Source organism: Oryctolagus cuniculus, chromosome 5 (assembly GCF_964237555.1).
Source record: "Oryctolagus cuniculus chromosome 5, mOryCun1.1, whole genome shotgun sequence".
Taxonomy (NCBI): Eukaryota; Metazoa; Chordata; class Mammalia; order Lagomorpha; family Leporidae; genus Oryctolagus; species Oryctolagus cuniculus.
The window spans coordinates 168,350,925-168,374,569 of NC_091436.1; the positions used below are offsets into that span (position 1 = coordinate 168,350,925).

General features: G+C 60.2%; 1 protein-coding gene across 1 annotated transcript; it reads right to left on the reverse strand.

The window, feature by feature from the left end:
- Nucleotides 1-116: 116 nt before the first annotated feature.
- FOXC1 (forkhead box C1) lies at nucleotides 117-4,335 on the reverse strand. Its single transcript, XM_008274294.4, has one exon. The coding sequence runs from the start codon at nucleotides 3,618-3,620 to the stop codon at nucleotides 1,935-1,937; it is 1,686 nt and encodes a 561-aa protein (XP_008272516.4). The 5' UTR covers nucleotides 3,621-4,335; the 3' UTR covers nucleotides 117-1,934.
- Nucleotides 4,336-23,645: the final 19,310 nt, after the last annotated feature.

Consider the following 23,645-nt stretch of genomic DNA (forward strand, 5'->3'; position numbering starts at 1 on the left):
AGGCCGAGCCCCGCCGCGGGCCCCGCGAGGCGCCCGCGCCGCCGCCGTCTTCCCCGGCTGCTGGGTGCCGACTCTGGGGGAGGGGGCCGAGCGAATCAGAGGCCACGGAACGCAGGTTTTGACTGAAATTAGAGCGTGTTTATTTGCAGCAATCCTTTAACAATGATCAGATTTTGACAAGCGACAGCAATTACTGCCTAAGTGTTGCCTCCAGATAGGAGCGGCAGATAGGAAAGTGTATTATCTGGGAAACAAACGGAAAGGCCCGGGACGGCGCTAATCAAATCGCCATCTCCCCAAGTCTGATTGACAGGGCAGATCACCCTCAGATAATGAATTTATTACATTTCCTGGGTTATTTACAAAAGGCGGGGGGGGGGGGAGGGCCAATCCGGATTGCCCCCTAGGTTTAACTGTAAATTAACAAGAAAAATTGGTTCGAGAAAAATAAACCACCCTAGACTGAAACGCTGTGCTCTCCTTCCTTGTTACTGCTTTCCATCTTAAAAAAAAAAATTGTTCTATGAACATAGCTTCTAAAATAGTTTCCCAGAGATTAAATATCCCTTTGCAACCCACAGTATGTCTTTTTTTTTCTTTAAAAAAAAAAAAACAATCCTTCTATGCAGTACATGAAGGATTATAAAAGTGGATGGCTTATATACATACATTTTAAAACTCGGTTTTGCCTCTTACAACAGACTGAAATTAATAGGAATAAAAGACATCTACTGGGCACTCGGCTCCCGAGGCTGCGGACTATGCATGGCAATTGTACGTGGGACATACGGGCCAAACATCCTTGTGTGTGCGTGGCTGGAGGCACACCTGCATCTCGCCACGCACGGGCGTCACTGTGGCAAAGGCTGCTGCTGATCCAGCGGCTGGAGCTTCCCGCATCATGTTCTGTCATCACTGTATTTGTTTATATGCCAGCTCAGATCTGTTTAGGAAATTATCGTTTCACTAGCCACAAAAAAATAAAAATAAAAAAAGGCAAGCTGACTATACAATACATTTGCAGAAGATGCTGCAGAAAGAAAAAAAAAAAAACTAAACAAAAAGACTTCCGTGAAATTTGACTTGGACTAGTCAGAGGGTTTCTGCATTTTTTCCCTTCTCCAGAGATTTAGGTGGAGAATAGGTAACTTCTAGTGTAGTCTCTGCTTAATATTTTTGTAATAATTAAAGCTATATTAAAGTATCCAGACATATAGGTCTCATTCGAACTGAATGGCAATTTATTAATAAACAAACAAGGATGAATATGTTCAACAAAAAAAGAAAAGATGATAGAATAAGATTAATACAGTTTCCCTTTTTTATATAATGAGAATAAAGGCACAATTTCAGGTTTCAGGCACTTTCACGTCAGGTTTTGGAAACACTTTGTGGCGTTTGGTCCACGACATCCAACTACAAATTAAAAATAAATTACTATGTTGCAATTTACATTTTAAAACAAGTCCTTGAATAAAAAGCAAGCGATTCTGCTCTACCGGGACTCTCGCCCTCCTCTCGACAGAGGGTAAAAAATGGCTATCTTACAGGTGAGAAGGGCAGGCGGCCCGAGAGGGAGCGAGAGGGAGAGGAGGAGAGCGAGGAGGGACTTACGTGCGACGTGCAGGGACACTGTCCGTGGCCTCGCTACAGCACGGCGCACGCTCTGGCTTACTTAGACAAGGCACAGTGGAGGAGGTGGCTCTCAATTACTCGCTTAAGAAAACAGTTTTTTTTTTTTTTTTTCTCGGAGCTGGTGAGTGGAACTTCTGGAAGGACTGAAGCCGGTACGGTGACGATTTCTCAAGTTTTAGGAATTGCATTATTTTTATTTTATTTTATTTTTTTTTAGTTTCGATTTTGCATTGACGGGTTCTTTGGGGCCGTGACTGCTTCGGGGTTCGCCCCCGAGGTGCGGGAGAGCCGGGCGGGCGTCAGAACTTGCTGCAGTCGTAGACGAACGCCCCGGACGTGCGGTACAGCGACTGGCCGGAGGGGAAGGCCATCTGACAGCTACTGTTCCCGTTCACGGGCGAGTTGTTCAGGCCGAGCCGCTGCGACTCGAACATCTCCCGCACCGAGTGAAAGTTCTGCTGCTGGCCCGGGTAGCCCGCGGCCGCCGCCGCCGCCGCGGCGCTCGCCAGGTGGCCCAGGTCTCCGCCCGCCTGGTTCAGGTACCACGAGGGCAGGCGGCCCTGGTGGGCCGCGGCGTGGTGGCCGGCCTCTTGGCCGCCCCCGCCGTGGCTCAGGGACGCCGAGCTGCTGCTGGTGACCGGAGGCAGAGAGTAGTCGGGCAGGGGGTCCTCCACGGCCGAGCCGCCCGCGCCCCCGGGCGCGCCCTGCAGGTGGCCGCCGCGCTCGCCGGCCGCGTACAGGCTCATGGCCTGCAGGTTGCAGTGGTAGGTCCCCGCGCCGCCCGCGCCGCCGCCGCCGCCCGCGCCCCCCGCGCCGCCGCCGCCGCCGCCCGCACCGCCGCCGCCCGCGCCCGCGCCGCCCGCGCCGGAGCTCTGGCTGCAGGGGGAGCTGTAGAGGGAGCTCTGGCCCGGCGAGTAGGCGCCGAGCGCCAGCGGGGGTGCGATGCCCGCGCGCGACGACGCGGCCGCCGCCGAGGCCAGCAGGCCAGGGCCCAGCTCGCCGGCCGCGCCCTGCGGCGACCCCCGCAGCGACGTCATGATGTTGTCCACGCTGAAGCCCTGGCTGTGGTGCGGCGGCGGCGCGGGGGGCGCGGGGGGCGCGGGCGGCGCGGGCGGCGGCGCGGGCTCGGCACCGTCGAGGCTCAGCGGCCGCGCCGCCGCCAGGCTGCCCGGCGGGCTGCTCCCGCTCGACAGGGAGCTACTGCTGCTGTCGGGGCTCTCGATTTTGGGCACCGCGGCGGCGGCGGCGGCCGGGGACAGGGGCTGGGGCGGCGAGGGGCACGTACCGTTCTCCGTCTTGATGTCCTGGATGCGCACGGGCGGCGGCTGCGGGCCGGGCGCGGCGCCCTCCGTCTGCTCCGGCGGCGCGGGCGCGGGCGCGGGCTGGCGGCCCGGCGGCGGCGGCGGCTCCTTGAGGTGCAGCCGGTCCTTCTCCTCCTTGTCTTTCACCGCGTCCTTTTTCTTGAAGCGCCGCCGCCGCCGCAGGAAGCTGCCGTTCTCGAACATGTTGTACGAGTCCGGGTCCAGCGTCCAGTAGCTGCCCTTGCCCGGCTTCTTGTCGTCGCGCGGCACCTTGACGAAGCACTCGTTGAGCGAGAGGTTGTGGCGGATGCTGTTCTGCCAGCCCTGCTTGTTGTCCCGGTAGAAGGGGAAGCGGTCCATGATGAACTGGTAGATGCCGTTGAGGGTGATCTTCTTGTCCGGCGCGTTCTGGATGGCCATGGTGATGAGCGCGATGTAGCTGTAGGGCGGCTTCACCATGTCCTTGGGCTGCGGCTGCGGTGTGTAGGGCCCGTAGGCGCGCGCCATGCCGCCCGGGTACTGCTCGGCGTGCGCCGGGTGCGAGTACACGCTCATGGGGGCCGGCATGGCGGTGTAGCCGCCCCCGGCCGCCGCGGCCGCCGCGCGGTAGTAGCTCTGCTCGCCGCCGAGGTAGGGCACCACTCCCAGGGAGTTGGGGCTGGACACGGAGTAGCGCGCCTGCATGGCCCCCGCTGGCCGCTGCTGTCGCCGCCGCCGCCGCCGCCGCCGCGCGCCGCCCCCCACCCCCGCTCGGGCCGGGCCGCGCCGCGCCGGCCGCCGAGTGCGAGTCCGGGCCCCGCCGCCGCGCTGCGTCCGGCGCGGCCGCCCGCCCGAGGCCCCGCGGCCTCTCCCCGCGCTTGCTGGGGGCTCCTCGGGCGCCGCCGGACACCTCGGCACCCGCGCCGGTCGCCGGGGAGGGCTCGCTGCAAGTGGAGATGGCCGGACGAGGACGCGGTCAGCCGCCTCGGAGGAACTCGCGGAGCCACTTCCAGGCGCGAGCCGGCGGGGGGAGAGGAGAGCCGAGAATCAGCGGCGAGAAGGCGCCCTCCTCGCCAGCCTGCCTGCGCCTTCCAGGAGAGACTCTGTCCCGAGCTGCCGGCGAAGGCGGCCAAATAACCAGGGGCGGCGGGCGGGGGGTGGGGGGCCGCGCGCCGGCCGCCTGCCCGGGCCCCGCGTCACCTCTTTGCAGTCTCTCGCGCGCCGGCCGCTTAAGGAAGCATTGGGAAAAACTTCTGAACTTTTGAGCATCCGTCACCCAGCCCAGGACTTTTTTACGCAGTTACATTTTTTTTTTCCGGGCAGCGGAGCCCCGCCCCGCTACGGCGGCCACAGCCAATGGCAGGGCGAGAACCGCCTCTGAATGAGCTGGAGGCCGAGCCCCACCGGCCCGCGCCCCGCGGCCGGAGGACCGCGGGGCTGACCACACGCGCGCCGGCCGCCCGGGCCCCGCGCCCGCGCCCCTGCCCGCGCGCCCCTGCCCGAGCCGTAGCCGGTGCGCTCCCCGCGCCCGCCAGCCCGCCTGCGCGCCAGCCCGCCCGCCGCCGGCGCCCCGCGCCGCCCCTCAGCCCCGGCCTTCCTCCGGACGCCCATTGTTGGCGCAAACTTCCTGGGTCCTCCTGGACCCCCCGCAGACCCTTCCTCGCTTCGTCGCTGCGGGCTGAGACCCCGCGCCCGCCTCGCGCCAGCTCTCTGGCGTCTCCGCCCGGCGCCGGGGTACCCCGGGCCTCTCGGCGTCCACTGCGCGCGTCCCGTCCTCTCCTTCCTGCCCCCGCCCCCACCCGGCCTCCAGTCTCTCTCGGTTCACGGACGTCTCCGCTTTTGCCCTACCTGGAGCCAGGCACAAAGGGCCTGATTCGGAGCGCTCGGCCCCACAGCCCTGCTTGTTTCCGGGGGTGGGGTGGGGGTGGGGAGCTGCTCTCGCCTCGCCTCGCCCCTGCCTGGACACTTCTCCGGCCGAAATAAGGGTAGGGGGTCCAGTGCCCTTCTGGGAGCTCCGGAAGGTGCTTCGCCCCGGTCGGCTGGGCCCGCCCCGCTCTGGGGCTCGCGGTGGCTCTTGGCCTCCCGTGGGTGCGGGCAGCGCAGGCTGCTGGAGCCCCGCGCCCTCTCTGCACGCTCGCGGGCTCCTAGGTGAGGGGTTCTACCCGCTCGCCACGCACCGCCCCCTCTTGTCCGCCGGCCACGTTTCGGCTCAGAGGAGGGGTCAGGCTGCGGCGGGCTGTGTGACATTAGCAGGTCTGATGACAAAAAGCAAACCAGTAGGTCCAAGAGCTGAGCGCTTCTCCAAGGCCACACTCTGTCCGCACGCGCGAGCTGCGGGCTTCCAGAGATAACGGGTACGTGTGGGGGCCGTGGTCACGATCACACCTGCGGGGTGGCCCAGAGATTGTGGGAGAAGCCACGCGGAAGGCCCCCCACTCTTTTGGCCTACTTGCAATCTCTGGGTGTCTGGACCGGGCTGGAAAGAAAGCAAGCGAAGAGAGAAACAGCAGGAGGAGGGCTGGGCCTCCCTCTGCCCCCAGCGACTCCGACCGAACGCGAGGCCCTTCGTTCGCAGCGCCGGGAAGGGGCCGCTGCGTGCGCGCCAAGCGTGGAACACTAATGCCCCCCTGGCTTCGCCATCCTTAACCCAAGTACAGGCCGTCCTGTCATGGGCTCCTTTTGGCTCCCTCACTTTGGCGAGAGAATTCTAATTGCGACTTCACGTGTCAGGCGTGAAGACGCGGACGAGTGTGACAGGCAGAGAACAATTTGAAAAATAATTGCATGCCCAAATGGACATTTCGTGGGCGTGGGGGGAGAGGAGGACCTGGCTTTGCGGGGGGGGGGATTGCCAAGAGGATCCGAATGGGGAGGCTGTCGCCTGCTAGGCTTCCGGGCTCTGGGGCCGGCCAGCTGTGCGCAAGGCCAAATCCCCGGGGTGGGTTGAAAGAAACACCAGGTCGGTCAGCAGGGACAGTCAGTATCTGTTCCTGGGGACTTTTAGGTGAGGTGAAAAAAAATGAATCCGTTTCCAACCCCCGAGTCCCGCACCCAGAAGGACTCAGCGACCCTCTTGACCGAGGCTTGGAGCAGAGACGTTTGGTGAATTCGCTCTCGAAGCTGCGTCTGCACGGCTAGCCGTGTGCGCAGAGGAACGCAGCGATTGTGGTCGCGTGGGTTCCCCCGGCCTCGCGCTCCGCCGGCTCCCGCAGCCCGCAGCCCACCGTCCCTGCGTCGGCCCAGGGTTAGGGCTTTGCGCATTCGACAGCTGCGGGGTTCTCGGCTCTGCGCTGCGGGTATAAAAACTGCCTCTGTGAAATTAGTATCTGGCTTTGCGGAAAAATAAATGGCGGGGTGCAGCGTTATACAAGATCAACTTTCCACTGCTCTAGCGTCTGGATATGGGCCAGGAAAAGATATTTGCTTTTGTGCTTTATAAGTCTACTCGGAAGCCAGCCTCCCGTAAACGGTTTGATTGTATTTCAAGCACTTTGCCTATTTTCTCGGTGCTGGTGGAGGTATTTGAACATGGAGACGCAGACACGGTGTCTTGGGGAGAACAGGTTAAAGCTTTAATTTTCACCGTAAAGATTTCGATGCCCCTTTTCTGCTGCTCGGCGTGTCCCGCACAGCGCTCCACTCCGTTGGCAGACGAGCCCCCGCGCGACCCCCGCGCTTCGTTTCTGACTTCCCGTCCACTTGCAACCCCAAGGCCCCGCCGGCGACCGCGGTAAATGGACGTTTGATGGAACGTTTGGTCGGCGCGCGCTCCGCCCCCCCACCCACCTCGTCCCCTCCCGGGCCCCCCGGGCGGGGTGACGAAGTCCGGGCCCACCGAGGGGCTCTGGGCTCTGAGGCGGGGGTGTGACGTCACCGCGGGGTTCACAACAAGGCCTCCCCGGGCCCCTCCTGCGGAAACTCACCAGGAAGCGGGGACGTGGCGGGCGCTCCGGGAAATGCGCGGGCAGGGGGTCGCGGTGACGCCGCAGGAATGTGTGTGTGGCGTGGGGGGGGGGGGCGGGTAGAGGGTGCCCTAGCAAGAGTAATCACGAGCCAGGAGCTCTCCTCGTCTCCCCAGATCAAGTACAGGCAGTGCGGGTTGAGGGGCGGACCCCCGAGTCCAGAAAGTCGCTTGCGAGGGGCGTGAGCCCAACCCGCGCCACGCAGACTTCCCCGCGCTGCCAGAGACCCACGGGGAAACTTTCAGGGTCGCCCGCAGCGACCCCCTCTCCGCCCGAATTCCGGCTTCTCCGCCCGTTGAGGCTTGTGGTTCAGCCCGGGAAAGCGACCCGTCGGGGGTGCGGGGAGCGGGCTGGGGGCTGCGGGCTTGGGAGGTGTGTGCGCGCGGCGAGCCGGGCGGTCAGGCCCGCGGCCCAGCGCCTGCCCCTCTGCGGCGGGGACGCCAGGGGAAGATGAAGGCAGCCACCCCGACAGCGCGGCTCCAGCAGCTGCAGCGAGGTCCGTCTGGGGGAAGCCTTTGAACCATTTGGAGAATTGTCTCGGTCTCCATTTGGCCTCGGCCTTGGAGGCCGGAGGCCCAGGGCCGGGGGGCATCTCCGAGCGCCACGCCCCGTTATTCGTTTCCGAGCCGGCCGGCCGGAGCGTCTCGTTCGTCCTCGTCCTCGGTGTGGCTTCCTCGCGGACGGACGGACGGAGCGGGCGGGGGCCTAGCGTCCGGGTGGCCCCTGCCCCGGGCGGATCGGCTTCCTCTGCTGTCGGCTTTGTTCCCGCAGCGCCTCCGATTCTGCCCCCTCCTTAGCGGAAAAATAATTCCTACCTAGCACAAACGAAAAGAACGTTTGTTTTTCGATTGTGTCACCGCCACAGCGCCCCGCACCGCCTGTGCGCGCGATGGAATGAACCCCAACAGTGTCCTCTTAAGGGACACCCCCCCACACGCACACCGGGAGGGGTAACTTCTCATCACCCTCCGAGGGCCCGCAAGGATGCGGGAGCCTCTGCCTGCCGTATCGCTCGCCCCGCGGCCAGCCCACCTGTCGCTTCTGTGCGAGAAATGGAACTTGCGACATTCAGAGCTGAGCCGAGCGGCTGGAAGTCGCCGCGGGGCGCGAGGCTTCACCCTTAGGGCCTGGCCACAGCAGGCTCCTTGTCCAAGAGGTAGACGAAGATCCGAACCGTCACCCTTCCCTAATAACGTGAGAAAGATACAATGTGGACACGGGTGGGCGACTGGAGAGGGACGCGTGGTGCGTTCTCCTCCATTCCGGTCCCCCAGCAGCCCCGCGGGTCAGCTGCCGCACTTTAGGGCCTCGAAGGGCGTAGGGCCCCATCGCCCCGCACACTCGCTCACAGGGGACGCGCGCCACGCAGGGCCGGCGAGTCCCCAGGCTCCCTCTAGACAAGCAGAGCCAGAGACGCGGGGTGCGGGCGGCGCCGGCCGTCGGAGGGGGAGCAGGGTCGAGGCTGGCGCCTTCCCCGGGCCAGAGCGGAAAGCGCGCGCGCGCTTTTCCCGCATGAACGCGCCTCGGTCGTGGGTGTCTGGAGGAAAGGCTCTGAACCACAGCACCCACCCACAGACACGGCCGGGGCCGCAGGGGCGGCGAGGTCGGCAGCACCTGGCAGGCGGCTGGCTCCTCTCCGGTCGCCGGCCCCGCACCGCGCGGCCCCGCGCTCCGAGGCTGCGGCGAGCCCTGCCTCCCGAGGGCCACCTCCCGAGGGTGCCGTCGGCCCCTCCACGTTCCCGGAGGGCCTCAGCTCTGCGACCGTCCAGCCACTGCCCCTCACCTGGCCCCGCGTGGCCGCGCGAGGACGCACGGCTGGGCCTGGTGTGTATTAAAACGACGCGGTCGGCCGCGCACCCTGGACCTTGCGGGGCAGCAACTGCGGGACCCTGGGCAGGAGCCGGGCGGTGGCCCCGTTTTCACAAGGCCAGCACCTGGTTCGGGGTAGCTAGCCGGCGTTCCTGGAGGGCACGAGGGTCGACGCGGAGTCTCCGCCTGGCCCCGGTGGCCCTGTGGCCCGGCGCCCCTCCCGTCCCTCAAAGGCTTCCCCGCGGGCGCAGGCGGAGAAAGGGACAGTGTGGAAGCCCGCAGACCTCTCGGCCCACCCGGGCTGGGCTGGGGCACGCAGACCTCGTAGCCAGTGCCTGCAGCCCCTAGGGCGCGGGACCCTGCGCCCGCTCTGCGCGCGGGTGCCGGGCACTGCGTGTGCTGCGAGCGCCCCCTGCCGTCCCGGCTGCGCCTGTGCGACCGCGACCCGCTCGGGCCCGTTCCTTGGGCAGCGCCGGTTTTGGGGAGGACCCTCCGTGGGGTCGCCGGAGCGAGACCCCGAAGGGCCTGGCTTCTTGTTCTGGCACGCTCCGACTCTCCTCTCCCCAGGGTCTCTTGGAGGGACCTCTTCAGGCTGATGGCGCGGGCGAGGGACGTCCTGAGGCCGGAGGTGTCTTGGGACTCGGGCTCTGGGCCACCGGCTGCGCGTTCCTTGCAGGCGGCCCCTTTAATTGTTGTGCACACTACAGAGAGCGAGGCTGCTTCGTCGTCGAGTGAATTACGCCCTGGGAGATGCCAAGGAATGCATTCACTGGCAAGCAGGACTGCCAATAAAAGTTGCAAATGAAGACTGCTGGTTTCCAGGAAAATGTACTTCTGTTTTTTTCACCACTCCTTCGTCTTAATTAAAAAAAAAAAAAAAAAAAAAAAAAGCCAGAACCTCCAAACAACCGGCTCAGAGAACTGGCCCAGTGGCACGCACGGATGGGAACCGAGAGGGCGCGCGCACACTGACGCTGCTGCGCCCGCGTTCACGTGCGGGAAGCTGCCTGCGGATCTGCGCTGTGCACGTGGAAGTGGGAGAGGAGACTGTGGTCCACGGAGAGGCGCGTTCCACCGGGCAGGGGGTAGGCGAACAGGTGCTCCCCCTTCCTCAGCTATGCGAAGGCGCTGTGCTAAGTTCAGGCAACAGAACAGCTTTTCCCCAAAGTCTCTTGCACAGAGACCTGACTTGGAGCTAGAACACGCTTTCCCGCCACCAGGGCCCCAGCTTCTGCCTCTCGGAGCTTGCGTTTAGCGCAGAGCGAGTACGAGAAGCGAGTGTGGGTAGCAGGCTGCTTGCCCAGCGGAGAAACAGGTCAGCACGTGATGATACTGGGCCAGGGGCAGGGAGCCCCCGCGGTTCCGCACAGGCTGCAAGGAACGCGGCGTTGAATCCGCCCGTGCTGCTGTCTGCGTTTGGCGCAAGAAGACAAGGAAGACTCCATTTTGCTCTGCAATGTCTCATTGGATCTGCCATGTCGTTTACGATGAGATGCGTCATGTACGCGCCATCAAGAGGGAAAATAAGTTGGATTAGTCAACGTTTTGGGTGGAAAATCCCATCTCTTTCAGATAAAGTGCGTTTGTCAGACCCGCGGTGCCTCTGCTGCTCTAGTTAATCAACAGGTCGGTGAAGGCCTTCTGCGTGCCTGGCTTGCGTGCGGGTATATCTACACCCGTGCTGGTGTCCTGTGAATACAGCACACGGGCACTGACCGCACAGTCACATGTGGCCCGGGGGTCATGTCTGAGTACCGGCACCTTGCCTGGGAACCCTCCCCGCCCTTCAAGAACACGAGCAGGGCCTGGAAGACAGATACACAGGCCCACAGTGGGGGCCAGGGCGGAGGGCCCCAGGGCAGAGGGCCCCAGGGAGGCCCTAAGCTCAGCCAGGCCACCGCAGGGCTCTGTCCTCCCAGCAGGTCCTGGCCCTGGAGGGGGAGCATCCCCTCGGTGGCGCGGGGGGCACGGCGGGGCGCCCCAGCCCCGGGCCAGCCCCGGAGAGGTTGCGGGGGTCACCCTGCTCTCCGCAAGAGCAGCCGGTGCGGGCGTCCTCTGCTGGCATCCTGAGGCCGGGCTGTGTTTAGTCTGCCTCGCTGACCTCCTTCCTGAACAGATGGGAAGAGGAAACCATTGTCCCAGCCATACCCTGGCCCCATCCATCATTCTCTCACCTACTGTCCCCAGCACGGCACAGGGCTCAGTGGCTGTTCAGTGGGGGCCGGGTCACCGGGAGAGTCCCCACCCCCTGCTCCGGGCTCTCTAGCACAAAGGTTGACAATAAAGCAGGCCCCAGATTAGATAAGGTTGAATTAGGCTTTCATAAGGTGCCAGGCTCGGGTGCAAGTGTGCGCTTCTTGTTCCTTGTTTTCATGGCCACCACTCTGTGACTTGCCGGGGACAGGACCCCCTCACTGCTGGTCAAGAAGGAGCCAGGTTGTGGTGGGGCCTAGCTGGCCATGCAGAGCTGCGGTGCCCCTGTGCGTGCTGACGCGCCACAGCGCCTGGTGCACGGTGAGAAATGCCATCCTGAGTTTTTGCTATCAAAGGTGATCTGTTCGGCGTGTTTGTTTGGGTGAGGAACGCGTCCAAAGGCAGGCAGACGTGTCGCTGGAGAAATGTGTTGGCAGGCATTTTGCATAATAGGAAAACAGCTGGGGCCACAGCTCACTCTGCTGCCATGAGCTGGACACATTGTCTGCTTTGGAAGCGGCTTATTTTATGGTAAACATCGCAGGCGGCGGTGCCGACTGGTTTCTTTTTTTTTTTTTCGGGGGGGGGGGAGGGATGAGCACAGATTCACTCGAGCTCCCAGGCTGGGTCTCTTCCCAGCGTCGCTGGCTGTCCTAGAAGGAATGGCCGTCACATTTCCGTTCTCAAGTGAAGCTTGGACAGGGGCTCCGTGTCCTCCACCGGTTGACCCAGTCTGAGTTTCCCGCGAGGGGTATCCAGGCGGCTGGCTCTTCTTGCCTCTGGCCGGCGTGTGTGCGTCAGCTTCCCGGTGCTCTCCACGGCTGTGCTGACGGCGGGGAGACGCAGGCTATCAGCGGCCGCTGACATGGGCTATAAATCTCCGAGCGCTGGAATCCCACCGCGCCCAAGTTTTCCCAGGGAGCTCAGAATGCAGATCGGAGTCGGAGTGTGGGACGCAGGTCAAGGGCTGGACTCACAGCTCTTGGTGTCCCTTTACAAACACACGGCGCTCACCTGCCTGGATCTGCTTGCCCAGCAGTGGCACAGATACTGGACAGGTGTCGACGTTGGGTGGAAACCTAAAAATGATGGCTACGGGATTTGTTCCTTCTCTCGGGAAAAGCTCAGTGGGTTTTGAACTGTCCACTCTAATGCACATCTCTGTGAATTCGATTCACCCTCTCCCACTCTGCTCTGCACCTGGCCAGTTAGGATTATTTTAAAAATCTTTAAAGTTAAATGGTGTCAGGGGAAGAGAGGAGAGACTGGAGGTAGAGTCAGACCAGAGATCAAATCGAGTCCCAAATTGTGATGTGTAATTTTTTTTAAGCTTAGACCACCTTCTTTTAGAAGGTCTGACTGTGCTGATGAGTGCTCTCATTTAAAAGTTGGTTAACTTAATTATTTGAGAAGTGGAGAGACACCATGCACCTACCAGCTCACGCTGCAAAAGCCACAACAGTGCCCCCTAGGGGGTCTATTCAGGAGCTGGACGCTCCACCCAGTCTCCCACCTCCCTGGCAGGGACCCAATTACCTGCGGCCTTCAGGGTCCTGCTGCGTGGGTAGGCACCTGGAGGCAGGAGTCGGAGCTGGGAATGGGGCTTTGCATTTTTTTCTTTTCTCCCTCTTCTCTCTCTCTCTCTCTCTCTCTCTCTCTCTCTTTCTCTCTCTCCCCCCTCGGCAGGTACAGGACTATAGTTCAAGCATGTCTCCTGTTTGTGCCATTTTTATTTTTAAGGCTATCTGAACTCTCTAACGCTGCGAATTGTTTTTCTACCACCTTGTCCTTCACGACGGGCACTGTCCTGGGGAGAGGGGGGCACAGGCCTCGACCACAGCCTGCTGGGCTGGGCAGTGTGGGCCCCCACAGAGCGCCTGGCCTGGGCCTGGGCCGCAGTGCCTGCTCCTAGGGCTGCTGCCACGTCCTCGCCAGGAGCCAGGACCAGGAGCCTGCAAGCCGCGTGCGTACAAAGGGGCAGGAAGTTTGGGGCTTCTTCTTGGCAGATAAAGCACGTGTGCAAGGCCGTCCCGGGATGACGAAACCCTCCCCTCTTAGGGCAGAGGCAGGGGGGAGGTGTGGGCCACTTGTGGGGGGCTCAGGGCTCAGCTCCCCAGCACATCCTCACGCTGTTGGCGGGCGTGGGCGGTCCCCAGGAATGGTGCCATCTGCAGGCACAGCCGTGCGTCTGCACACACACACCCTGTCCCTGGGGAAGGCCAGGCTCCCAGATGATAGACGGGGTGAGCGCGGGCAGGGTGCTTGTAGGGGTGGGGAGTGGGAGTGACTGCTCCCAGCTGTGTCATCCCCAAGCAAACGCCACAGAGAAATGAGAGCTGCTCCCATCGATGACTGGGAGTGCGGCCACAGCTGGAGGACCGGCGCTGCCAGTCGGGCTCAGGGAGCTTGGCTGTGCTCGGTTCACCCGTTTCCAAAGGAGAGAATACAGCGTCCCTAACTGAACTCGAAGTTAGAGGGGCTGGCATTGAGGCTCAGTGGGTTAAGCTGCCACCCTATGGGTGCCCGTTTGAGTCCTGGCTGCTCCATTTCTGACCCAGCTCCCTGCTAATACACCTGGGAAGGCAGCAGAGGGTGGCCTAATGGCTTGGGCCCCTGCCACCCACGCGGGAGACCAGGGCGGAGTTCCAGGCTCCAGGCTTCTGTAGCCATCTGGGGAGTGACCCAGTGGATGGATGGAATCTCTCTCTCTCTCGCTGTGTAACTTTCAAATAAACAGATCTTTTTATAAGATAATGAACTACTTAGAGCTGACCACATGTCCATTCTAAAGTCTCATTGTATCAAAGTATCAAGGCACAAGACTGGGAAAGAGCACCTGATTTGGACGCAGACTTGCAGAAACTGGGGACTGCGGCTGGTGGCTGGAGTGAGGGCGGAGCACCGTGCAAGCGTGGCTTTGCAGTGTGAGTGTGCAGGCTGCCAGATCACAGAGCAGAATAGGGAAACCCCATGTGCAGTGTGAGACACAGGGTTGTTTTGGGCAGGGGAGAGCTGGGTCCGGGGGTAGGGAGGAGAGGTGTGGAGCTGGGTCCGGGTGTAGGGAGGAGAGGTGTGGACAGCCCCAGGTAACCTGGAGAGGAAGACATCAGCAAGGGCTAAAGAGGAAGGCTCAGCCAATCTCAGCACCAGGCTTGGGTTTCAGCTAAGCCCTTTATCTCCCCTCTGCTCTGATGTTATCACCGGGAGAAAATGGTCAATCGTCTAAATAACACACGCGGATTCACAAAATGAAGGTGCTGAGTAGGGGCCATAGCTTGAGGCGAGTATTGATTTCTGTCACCATGGATGAATCTTATCTCCCAGGCCTGTCACCAGGGCAGTGCAGAGGCTGGGCAGGGAAGGGGCGGGGCGGTGGTGAGGGCTGGCTGCTGGGTCCCACTGTGTGTGCAGTGTGTGTTGCGGGTGTGCACATGCGGGAGGTGTGTGTGCATGCATGTGTGGTGGTGTGTGCACAGCATGGGCACGTGTATGGTGTGTACACCTGCCCGGATATGCGGTGAGCTTGTGCCGTGTGCGTACGGTGTGTGTGCCGTGGGCACCTGCGCATGTGGGTGGTGTGTGCGCCTGTGCGTGTGTATATGTGGCACCTGCACCGATATGCGATGTGTGCGCACCTTTGAGCTTGTGCGTAGGGTGTGTGTGCCGTGTGCACCTGCGCGTGTGGGAGGCGTGTGCGCACGCTCGCCTGTGAGCCTCCCACGCAGCTCGGAAAGGTTTTCCCGGGGCTTGTCCGTGGCCTGGAGCAGCGCAGGGTCTGGAAACGGGAACCGAGAGCAGCACCGGGATCCAGCCACGCCCCAGGGCGGCGAGGACGGCTGTCGTGGACGCTCCTGCAGCCCCGGCGAGCGGTCAGGTCCCATGTCCCACGCCGCCTGCGCGTCTGCAGCTGTGAGCCAAGGCTTTACGGACTTTTCTGCACTGGGTCCTCTCGCGAGTCTCCGTACACTACGACAGGGCCTGAGTTTTGCAGACTGGACGCCGGACACGAGTCCTAACTGAAGTGGTTTCCACTCTTGCCGCTTCGCGTGGGCTTTTATTCCCGGGAAGCCGGGCCGGGCTGCGGTGGAGCTCTGGCGCCACCTAGTGGCCGAGCGGCAGACGCGCACGTCACGGTCCCGCCGGACCCGGGCGGCTTCGCACCTGCAAGGTGAGCTGTTTGCCAGGGACGCTCCGTGTGCTTGCAGGGCGCGCCACTGGAGCGCGGGGCGTGCACCGCACGGGCTTTCATGACCGGCCCCGAGAGTGCATCCGCCTCGCCGAGGAGAGGAGCAGCTGGGTGACATGGGGTCAGACTGGAGTTTGCTTTGCTGGGTCTCTTTCCCATGGGTGGGCTGCTTTGCCCCGCGTGAACTCGGATTCTTTTGCTTTGCACTTTGTCCTCCAGTTCCAAATCCAGAACGCGCCCAGGAGAGGCCCCGGGGCCAGGACAGGGTCAGAACATGTGCTCAGGGGCCACACGGTTCTGCAGACACACCCGGGGCTGTGTGCATCCCACCTGGGCTCACCACCTCCACCAATTCTGAGCGCTCGGCAGCCCCTCCTCAGGGAAGACCCCTGACCCCAGAGGTCCCTTTTGTAGGTGCACTGTGGGCAGTTTCAGGTGTGTGGGGGGATGAGGGAGGGAGGCTGGGGGAGGCTGGGGGAGGGAGCACAGCCCTTGCTCACCAAGTGCAGGCTCTGGAGGAGCGAGGGGGTGAGGGAGGGTCCCAGGGAGTGGTCTTGGGCAGAGACCTTCCAGAGCAGTGGGTTGCCAGGCTACCTCATAAGGTGGAGTTGAGGGGCTGGCGTGTGGGTGCTGTGCACACGGCACAGCAGGTTACGGAGCTGCCGCAACACTGAGCTGAGACGCCGGCTCCCCACATGAGCACCAGCGCGAGTCCCGGCTGCTCCACTTCTGACCCGGCTCCCTGCTGATGCACCTGGGACAGCAGCAGAGGGGCCAGGTGCCTGGGCCCCTGCACCCACCAGGGAGAGCCGAGTGGAGTTCCTAGCTCGTGGCTTTGGGCTGGCTGTTTCAGCCATCTGGGGAGTGACCCAGTGGATGGAAGATGTCTCTGTCTCTCTGTAACTCTGTCTGTCAAATAGATTCATCATTTCCAAAAAAGCGAAATTAAAAAATACACTTGTTTTGATGCAAAAAAAAAAAAAAAAAAAAAAAAAGAGAGAGAAAAATCCGAGAGAGTCACAGAGCATGCGTCCTAGAAGACTGGTCGGATTTCCCCAGTGAGCTAGGAGTTGTGTTCCCTGAAACTGCCAGACCCAGGCAGCTGCTTGGAAATCTATGGGAGGCAGGGGGCCCAGGCACAGATGTCACCGCCACGTCCCAGGGCAGAGGGGCTCTCAGCCCACACAGGGGTCCCAGGGCAGAAGGGCACTCTCAGCCCGCACAGGGCTGGGTGTCCCTGAATCACGGTGGCCCTGGGCCCGAGGACCAGCTGCCGGGGAGCTGTGCAGCACAGGCCACCCCTACCGGCCACCCTGCGGAGGAGCCGCAGCCCACGGGGGATGCCTGCTGTGTCCTCCGGCTTCCCTGGCAGCCTGCGAGTCCGATGCACCTCCTAAGCATCCAGCCGTTGGAGAGACCTCAGATCCGGTTCCCACAGCTCCTGGGGGCTGTGGGAGGCTCTCCTCCGTCTCTGAGCACGGAGGCCTCTGTGGGCCTCTGGTCCGCTCAGGGGCACCACTCAGGGCCCTGGTGTGTGGCGGGTTGACCAGGTGGCCCTGTCACCCGCTCAGCCCTTCCTTTTCTCCTTGATTGGCTGCAGCACACACCTCGGGGGAGGAGAGGCTGTCACCTCCTGCCAGCGCCTGGCCAGCGGGAGGAAAATGGCGGCAGTGACTGCGGGTGAGCAGAGCACAGCTAATTCAGTCTCCCCCCCAGCGGCAGGCTTGGGAGGGCTTTCAGGGTGCCCATTCCGATGTTTCATTCTTTTTTGTAACGTGCATTCGTTTGAAGGGCAGAGCTATCGGGAGAAAGGAAGACACAGAGCTTTCTGTCTGCTGGTTCACTCCCCAAATGGCTGCAATGGCCATGGCTGGGTCAGGCCGAGGCCAGGAGCCTGGACTCCATCCGGGTCCCCCCACTTGGCAGGGGCTCAAGTACTCTTGGCCACCTCTGCTGCCTTCCCAGGTGCATTATCAGGGAGCTGGATCGGAAGTGGAGCAGCCGGGCCTCGAACCAGCTCTCAGATATGGGATGCTGGGCTCACAGGTGACGGCTTAACCTGCTGCGCCACAATACGGGGTCCTCCAGGAGTTGCAGCTGGCCAGGCATCGGCACTGTGGCCTCAGTCAGACCCCAAAGAGCTTGTAAGCCATGGAGCCAGCTTGTCCCACGGAGCTCCGGCCGGGCGGGAGGACTTCCTGGGAGCCACATTAGCGCATGAGATGTCCTCGCCCTCTCGCTCTCCTCCCTTTGTCTGGGGCTCAATGGACCCCAGCCAGCGCGGCGCGACAAGTCTCACCAGCCAGCTGAGCCTGTAGGGAAGGGGCTCGTTGTAGGGGGGACGCCCCTGGGTGTGGGAGGCGCAGGCGCGGGCATCTGGAGCCCCAGGGGCGTGGGACCTCCCGCAGCCTCTCGCCGCCCAGGTATTGCCTGAGTGAAGTTACATAAAAAGCCTTTATGAGCTGGGGCGAGCGTATGTGTTCTGGAAGAACATAAAGTCATTGTCTTCTGCGTCGAGAACGCCCCCTGCCTGGTCTCGGCTCCGAGGGCAGGTTTCCCACGGGCTCCCACGGGCTCCCACGGCTCCCTGCAGATGACGGAAGCCCACCCGTCTGGAGAAAGCAGGAGGCTTTCTCTCCTGCCCGTGGCTCTTCGGAAAGGGTCCCTGGGGAGCCCTGTGGTTCTGGGGTCTCCTTGCTGCCTGGGCGTTTGCAATCGTGCGCACCGGCCGGTGTACCTGCTAAACCACAGGGGGCCCGTGGCTGTCACGTGGCCACGCCGGGCCCGGCCCCTGCTCCTGTGTGACTGTCACCTTGCTGGGAGAGGTCGGGGTGAGCTTGGCCGACTTCCTTGCGGCAAGCGTCCCCAACAAGCAAGCAGATTTGTCTCGTGGGCGACGTGAGTGTCCTGGAGGCGGATTAAACAGCTGCAAGAAAGCTAGTCACCGGGTTCGTCTACACTCGCCAGCAATTTCTTTCTTGGCCAGACAGTCCGTTTTTGTGCCTTTGTCTGGCTTTTTTTTTTTTTTAATGACAGCAAAATGAAAACAACTTTTTTTTTGTTAGCGCGCGCTCTCTCTCTCTCTTTCTCTCTCTCTCTCTCTCTCTCTCTCTCTCTCTCTCACACACACACACACACACACACATGAGTCTGCATTCACACCAGGAACTACACACATTGGCTCTAAGCCCCTCACCCTGGAATCCGCTTCTGTCTGAGCTACAGATGGAGGCAGAAAGCCCGCAGTGCCCCGCTTAGGCGATCTCCTTGCCCAGGGCGATTCTCCCCTTTCCTTTGTCACGGCTTTCTTTTAGCCCCTGGAGAAGCGACGGGGTCGGGGTCGGCTTTCCCAGCCACGGGTGGGGCGGGCGCCGAGGGCACTTACCTGAGCACCTCCGTGCCCTCCCAGGCTAGAGGGGCAGAGAGAACGGGCTCTGGGGCTCCTTTGCTTCGGCCAAGAGCTGGATACCAAGCCCTCAGGTTCGCTGCAGGGTCCCCCTCCCTGCGGTCAGCCGGGGCTGGGGGCTGGAAGCAGCCTCAGAGGGGCTTCCCGGGAGCTCGCTCTTCTGCTGGATGAGGGCGGGAGACCGAGCCGTGCCCGTTTTCTCGTACCCATGGTGCGTGTGTGCACGCACGCGTGTGTGAGCAAGCCAGGCAAAGCCCCCTGTGAATTATTTCCCTCCTCGCAAACTCGGCCCAGCCTTCGAAATCGCCCAAGGACCTTTTCATGAGTTCAAAGGAAATATGTGCTATTTCGGGCTCTGAACCTATCTCTGTAGCTGCAGAATTTTCCCAGCACGTCCCGTGCAGGCTGCACCCCGGGGGGAGGGGAGCCAGCCACGAGTGCTCTCTTTGCTGTATGCTTCCCACTGGACAGACTTTAAAAATCAGACCGGCCCGGCCGTGGCCTGCTGTTCGTGGGCTGAGTCTAGAGAGGCATGGATTTCTTTTTAAAAGAGCCCAGGATGAAGTCGCCGGGGTGTGTGTGTGTGTGTGTGTGTGCACACTGTGGCAGCCACAGCCTCCACGTGGCTGAACGGTGACCACGTAACTTGCCCTTGAGTATTCTCTGTGTGGGTCAGCCAGCTCTCTCAGCTTCCTGGCAGCTGTGGTGGACTTGACTATGCCGTCGGTGACGTGGCCGGGGACCAGTGCGAGGTTAGGTTATGGTGGGCCAGGGAGGGACCCCCTGGATCTGCAGAGCAGAGAGCGGAGTTGCCATGTGAGAAACACTGGGGGATGAGGCAGACTCCCTTCTCTAAGGCAGCTTGAAATTAGCTGTGCCTTAGTGCTTCCTGGTGCGTGGAGGGTACTTGTCCAGCAGATGCTGAACTGTTGGATAGTACCAACCTCTGTGTGTGCATATACTGGTTTTTTGTCTTTATCCTCATACCTATGAGAAAGTTTAACTTATAAATTTGGCACAGTAAAAAATGAATGACAATAACAAATAATAAAATGGAACAGTTATAAGATACTACATATTAGTTATTTAAACCTTAGGAACTATTTCTGGAATTTTCCAAGTAATAACACAGCACCATGACTGGATGTGGGTAACTGAACCACAGAAAGAAAAACCATGGCGGGGGGGGGGGGGCGCTGTTCTTGATCATTGTGATTTTTTTTAAAAAGATGTATTTGTTTGAAAGGTGAAGCGGCACAGAGAGATCAAGAGGGGGAGCGAGGGAGAGCTTCCGTCTGCTGGTTCCGCCCACGGAGAAGCCATCCGGGTCTCCCACGTTTGGGGGGCAGGGGCTCTCGTACCTGAGCCATCAGCAGCTGCTTCTCAGGTGTGTTAGCAGGGAGCTGGATCAGAGCAGAACAGGTGTGACGCACACGATGGTCCCAGGTGGGATGCAGGGACCCCCAGTGGTGGCTGAACCCGCCGCTCCACAGTGCCCGCCCCTCCATCCTCCTGACGTGTCGCAGACACAGCGGGTCTCGACTTAGGATGAGCCCAGGAAAGGGCCCTGACGTACCGCCGCAGGCTGCCTGCGTGAATTAAACGTTGCCCTCCAGGGCGTCCTGTGGTTGTTTCAACCAAGAAGGGAACAACGTTCTTTCCTGAAGGGGGAGCAGGGGGAGGGCGGCTCGCGCAGTGCTGCGTCGGCCCTGCAGCTGCGAGGCAGGCGGTGGGGTTCCCCGGGGGGCTGCGAAGCCTGCTGCTGACTCCCTGGCATAGCTGCGTCTCAAGGTTTGTATTCTTGTGGTCCCTAGATGCACTCTTACCCTTGCTCACCTTTGTTAACAGAAAAAACTGACACCAGTTAAATTCAACAAAACTCCCACGAACAAGAAAAAGATTCTGGTATAGAGCAGCTGAGCAGACCAGAGACAGCTGGTGAGGCCCCACGCTGCTCCAGGAGCAGGCTCCTGCTTACAGCCTGGGACCAGACTCACAGACTCAACCTGATTGGCGCAGTTGGCGCTTGCCTTCTATGGCCCTGTTTGGGCATCCTCCAGCCTCTGATTGGTTAGAAGTTGGGCTGCGATGATTGGCTGAGGCTCAGTTGCCTGCTTTGCAGGGTTACTGTTAGAGTAGGTTGCAATTAGCTTAGGCGTCAAGCGAGGGTACATTTTGCCTGGAGAGAGGCCACTTTGGGCCAAACTTCATCACCCAAGTGTGGACTTAAACGTAGGCCGAGTTTGCTTCAGCTGAACACCTCTCTGTTCAGCCTCCTGTGGTGTTTTCTTGAAGACAGCTGCCCACACGCCATGGTGCCTTCTCGTGTGGTGCTGGAATGGCGTTGCGAGCACAGAATTCGCCATAATGAAGGAAGCCTCCGGGGTGCCTTCGCGGGGAAACCCAGCCTCTGGTGGCGCGTTCATCAGGGGGTCAACATATACCCCGTGAGACGTGTGTTTCTGCTGCACGGTACCTTGTGTAGTGACCGGTGTTGTGACACAGCCAGTTAAACACTGCCTGCGACGCCAGCTTCCCATATCAGCATGATGAGTCGAATCCCAGCCACTCCACTTCCCATCCAGCTCCCTGCTAATGTACCTGGGAAAGCAGCGGAAGATGGCCAAGTGCTTGGGCCCTGCACCCGCGTAGGAGACCCGGATGGAGCTCCTGGCTCCTGGCTCCAGCCTGACCCAGTCCTGGCTGTTGTAGCCACTTGGGCAGTGAACCAGCAATTGGAAGCTCTCGCTCTCTCCTCTCTCCTTCTCTGTCAAAGCCTTCCAAGTAAACACACACACACAAAGATACACACACACAAAGATACACACACACACAAGATACACACACACAAGATACACACACACGGTACACACACACGATACACACACGCACAAGATACACACACAAGATACACACACACACAAGATACACACACACAAGATACACACACACAAGATACACACACACCACAAGATACACACACACGATACACACACAAGATACACACACACAAGATACACACACACCACAAGATACACACACGATACACACACAAGATACACACACACAAGATACACACACACACGAGATACACACACACAAGATACACACACACAAGAGACACACACACACAAGATACACACACCACAAGATACACACACACACACCACAAGATACACACACACACACCACAAGATACACACACACAAGATACACACACACCACAAGATACACACACACACAAGATACACACACACAAGATATACACACACAAGATACACACACAAGAGATACACACACATAAGATACACACACACAAGAGACACACACACACAAGATACACACACAAGAGATACACACACACAAGATACACACACACAAGAGACACACATACAAGAGATACACACACACAAGAGACACACACACAAGAGACACACACACAAGAGACACACAAGATACACACACACAAGATATACACACACAAGATACACACACAAGAGATACACACACACAAGATACACACACAAGAGACACACACAAGATACACACACACAACATACACACAAGAGACACACACACAAGATACACACACAAGATACGCACACACAAGATACACACACACAAGATACACACACACACAAGACACACACACACAAGAGACACACACACAAGATACACACACAAGAGACACACACATAAGATACACACACAAGAGACACACACACAAGAGACACACACAAGAGACACACACAAGGTACACACACACAAGATACACACACACGATACACACACACACGATACACACACACAAGACACACACACACAGATAGCCTATTTAACGCACGTTGTCTAGGCAGCACCACTGAACAACAGCCCAGCTCACACCCCAGTTGTTGCACAGGCACATGCAGCCTTCCCCATGGGGACACCAGCCTGGTCAGCACTGTGACTGGGACCCTTTTGCCCCTAGAAGCGAAGCCCCCACCAGAGAGGCAAGAGTGGGGCGCTCCCATTCTGCACCAAGGATGGCTGCCTACAGCGTGGGAGCGTCAGCAGGCGGGGCGAGCGTGGCTCTGTTCAGCCGGGGTCGCCCCGGACACGCCTCAGTTTCTCTCTGCTTCACCGTTTTGACTGCCATGCACACGGCGAGTGTCTACATATGAGTGTCTGCAGGTGTACAGCTAGGGGGAGACAGACCCCTCGCTGTCTCAGGTGCGTGGCTTGGTGGCCTTGTCTCAGGGCAGACAGGGCTGTCGTGTCCTGCAGGGGACGTGCGCCATGAATGGGGCACTGAGTTGCAAGTAGGAGAAACTCCCAGGCACCTTTCTTTGATCTTGTTTTCCATGGCACACCGACAGCGCCTCACCCTCAGCTACCAGATGCAGATGTCTCAGGAGGGGCTGGGCAGGCGCTGAACCCCGCTGAACCCAACCGGGCTCGGTCCTGCTCTTGTAATTCCTGCTGTTGAAATACTGCGGCTTTCTTTCTCCCTCCCCGTTTCTCACATGGGTAATGTCACATGCGTGGCAGCCAGATAACAACAATGTGTTGTAAAAGTTGCCCCACGGGTGGGCGTTAGGTACAGCGGTGAAGTCACCACTCGGGACACCCACATCCCGCCTCAGAGCGCCTGGTTTGAATCCCACCGACTCTTCCAGTCCAGCTACCTGCTGGTGGGTACCCTGCAAGGCAGCAGGGAGTGGCCCAGGTACCTGAGCTCCGGCCACGTACGTGGAAGACCTGCAGGGAGCTCTGGACTCCTGGCTTCCACTGGCTCAGCTAATGAGACTTAGCCCCGTCCCAGTGGACAGAAAGTCTGGCATTTACAATTAATAGCAATAATCGCAGCTGGCATCTCAGATGCCCACTCTATGCCAGGCTTTGTGTCTTCACCCTGTGCGCAGCTCCCACAGTGCCGGCGGTGTTTGGGACAGAGGATTTTTTTTGGATGGCGCTGACTCTAATTGTTGGGGGTTAGATGGCAGTGTTTATGAAGACGTCTCTGGCGTCTGCCTGGTAGGAGCGTGGGCACCACAGCTTTATTGCCCGTTTGTGATTGCAACACTGGGCAGCGTCTGCCTGTTTGCTCAGTAGCTGGCCCAGAACAGACGCTCAACGAGTGTTTGCTAAACAAATACTGATGACGAGGGAAAGAAATCGCTATTGACGACTCA

Coding starts and splice junctions, on each gene's coding strand:
- FOXC1 (XM_008274294.4), bottom strand. CDS start 3,620: ATGCAGGCGCGCTACTCCGTGTCCAGCCCCAACTCCCTGGGAGTGGTG.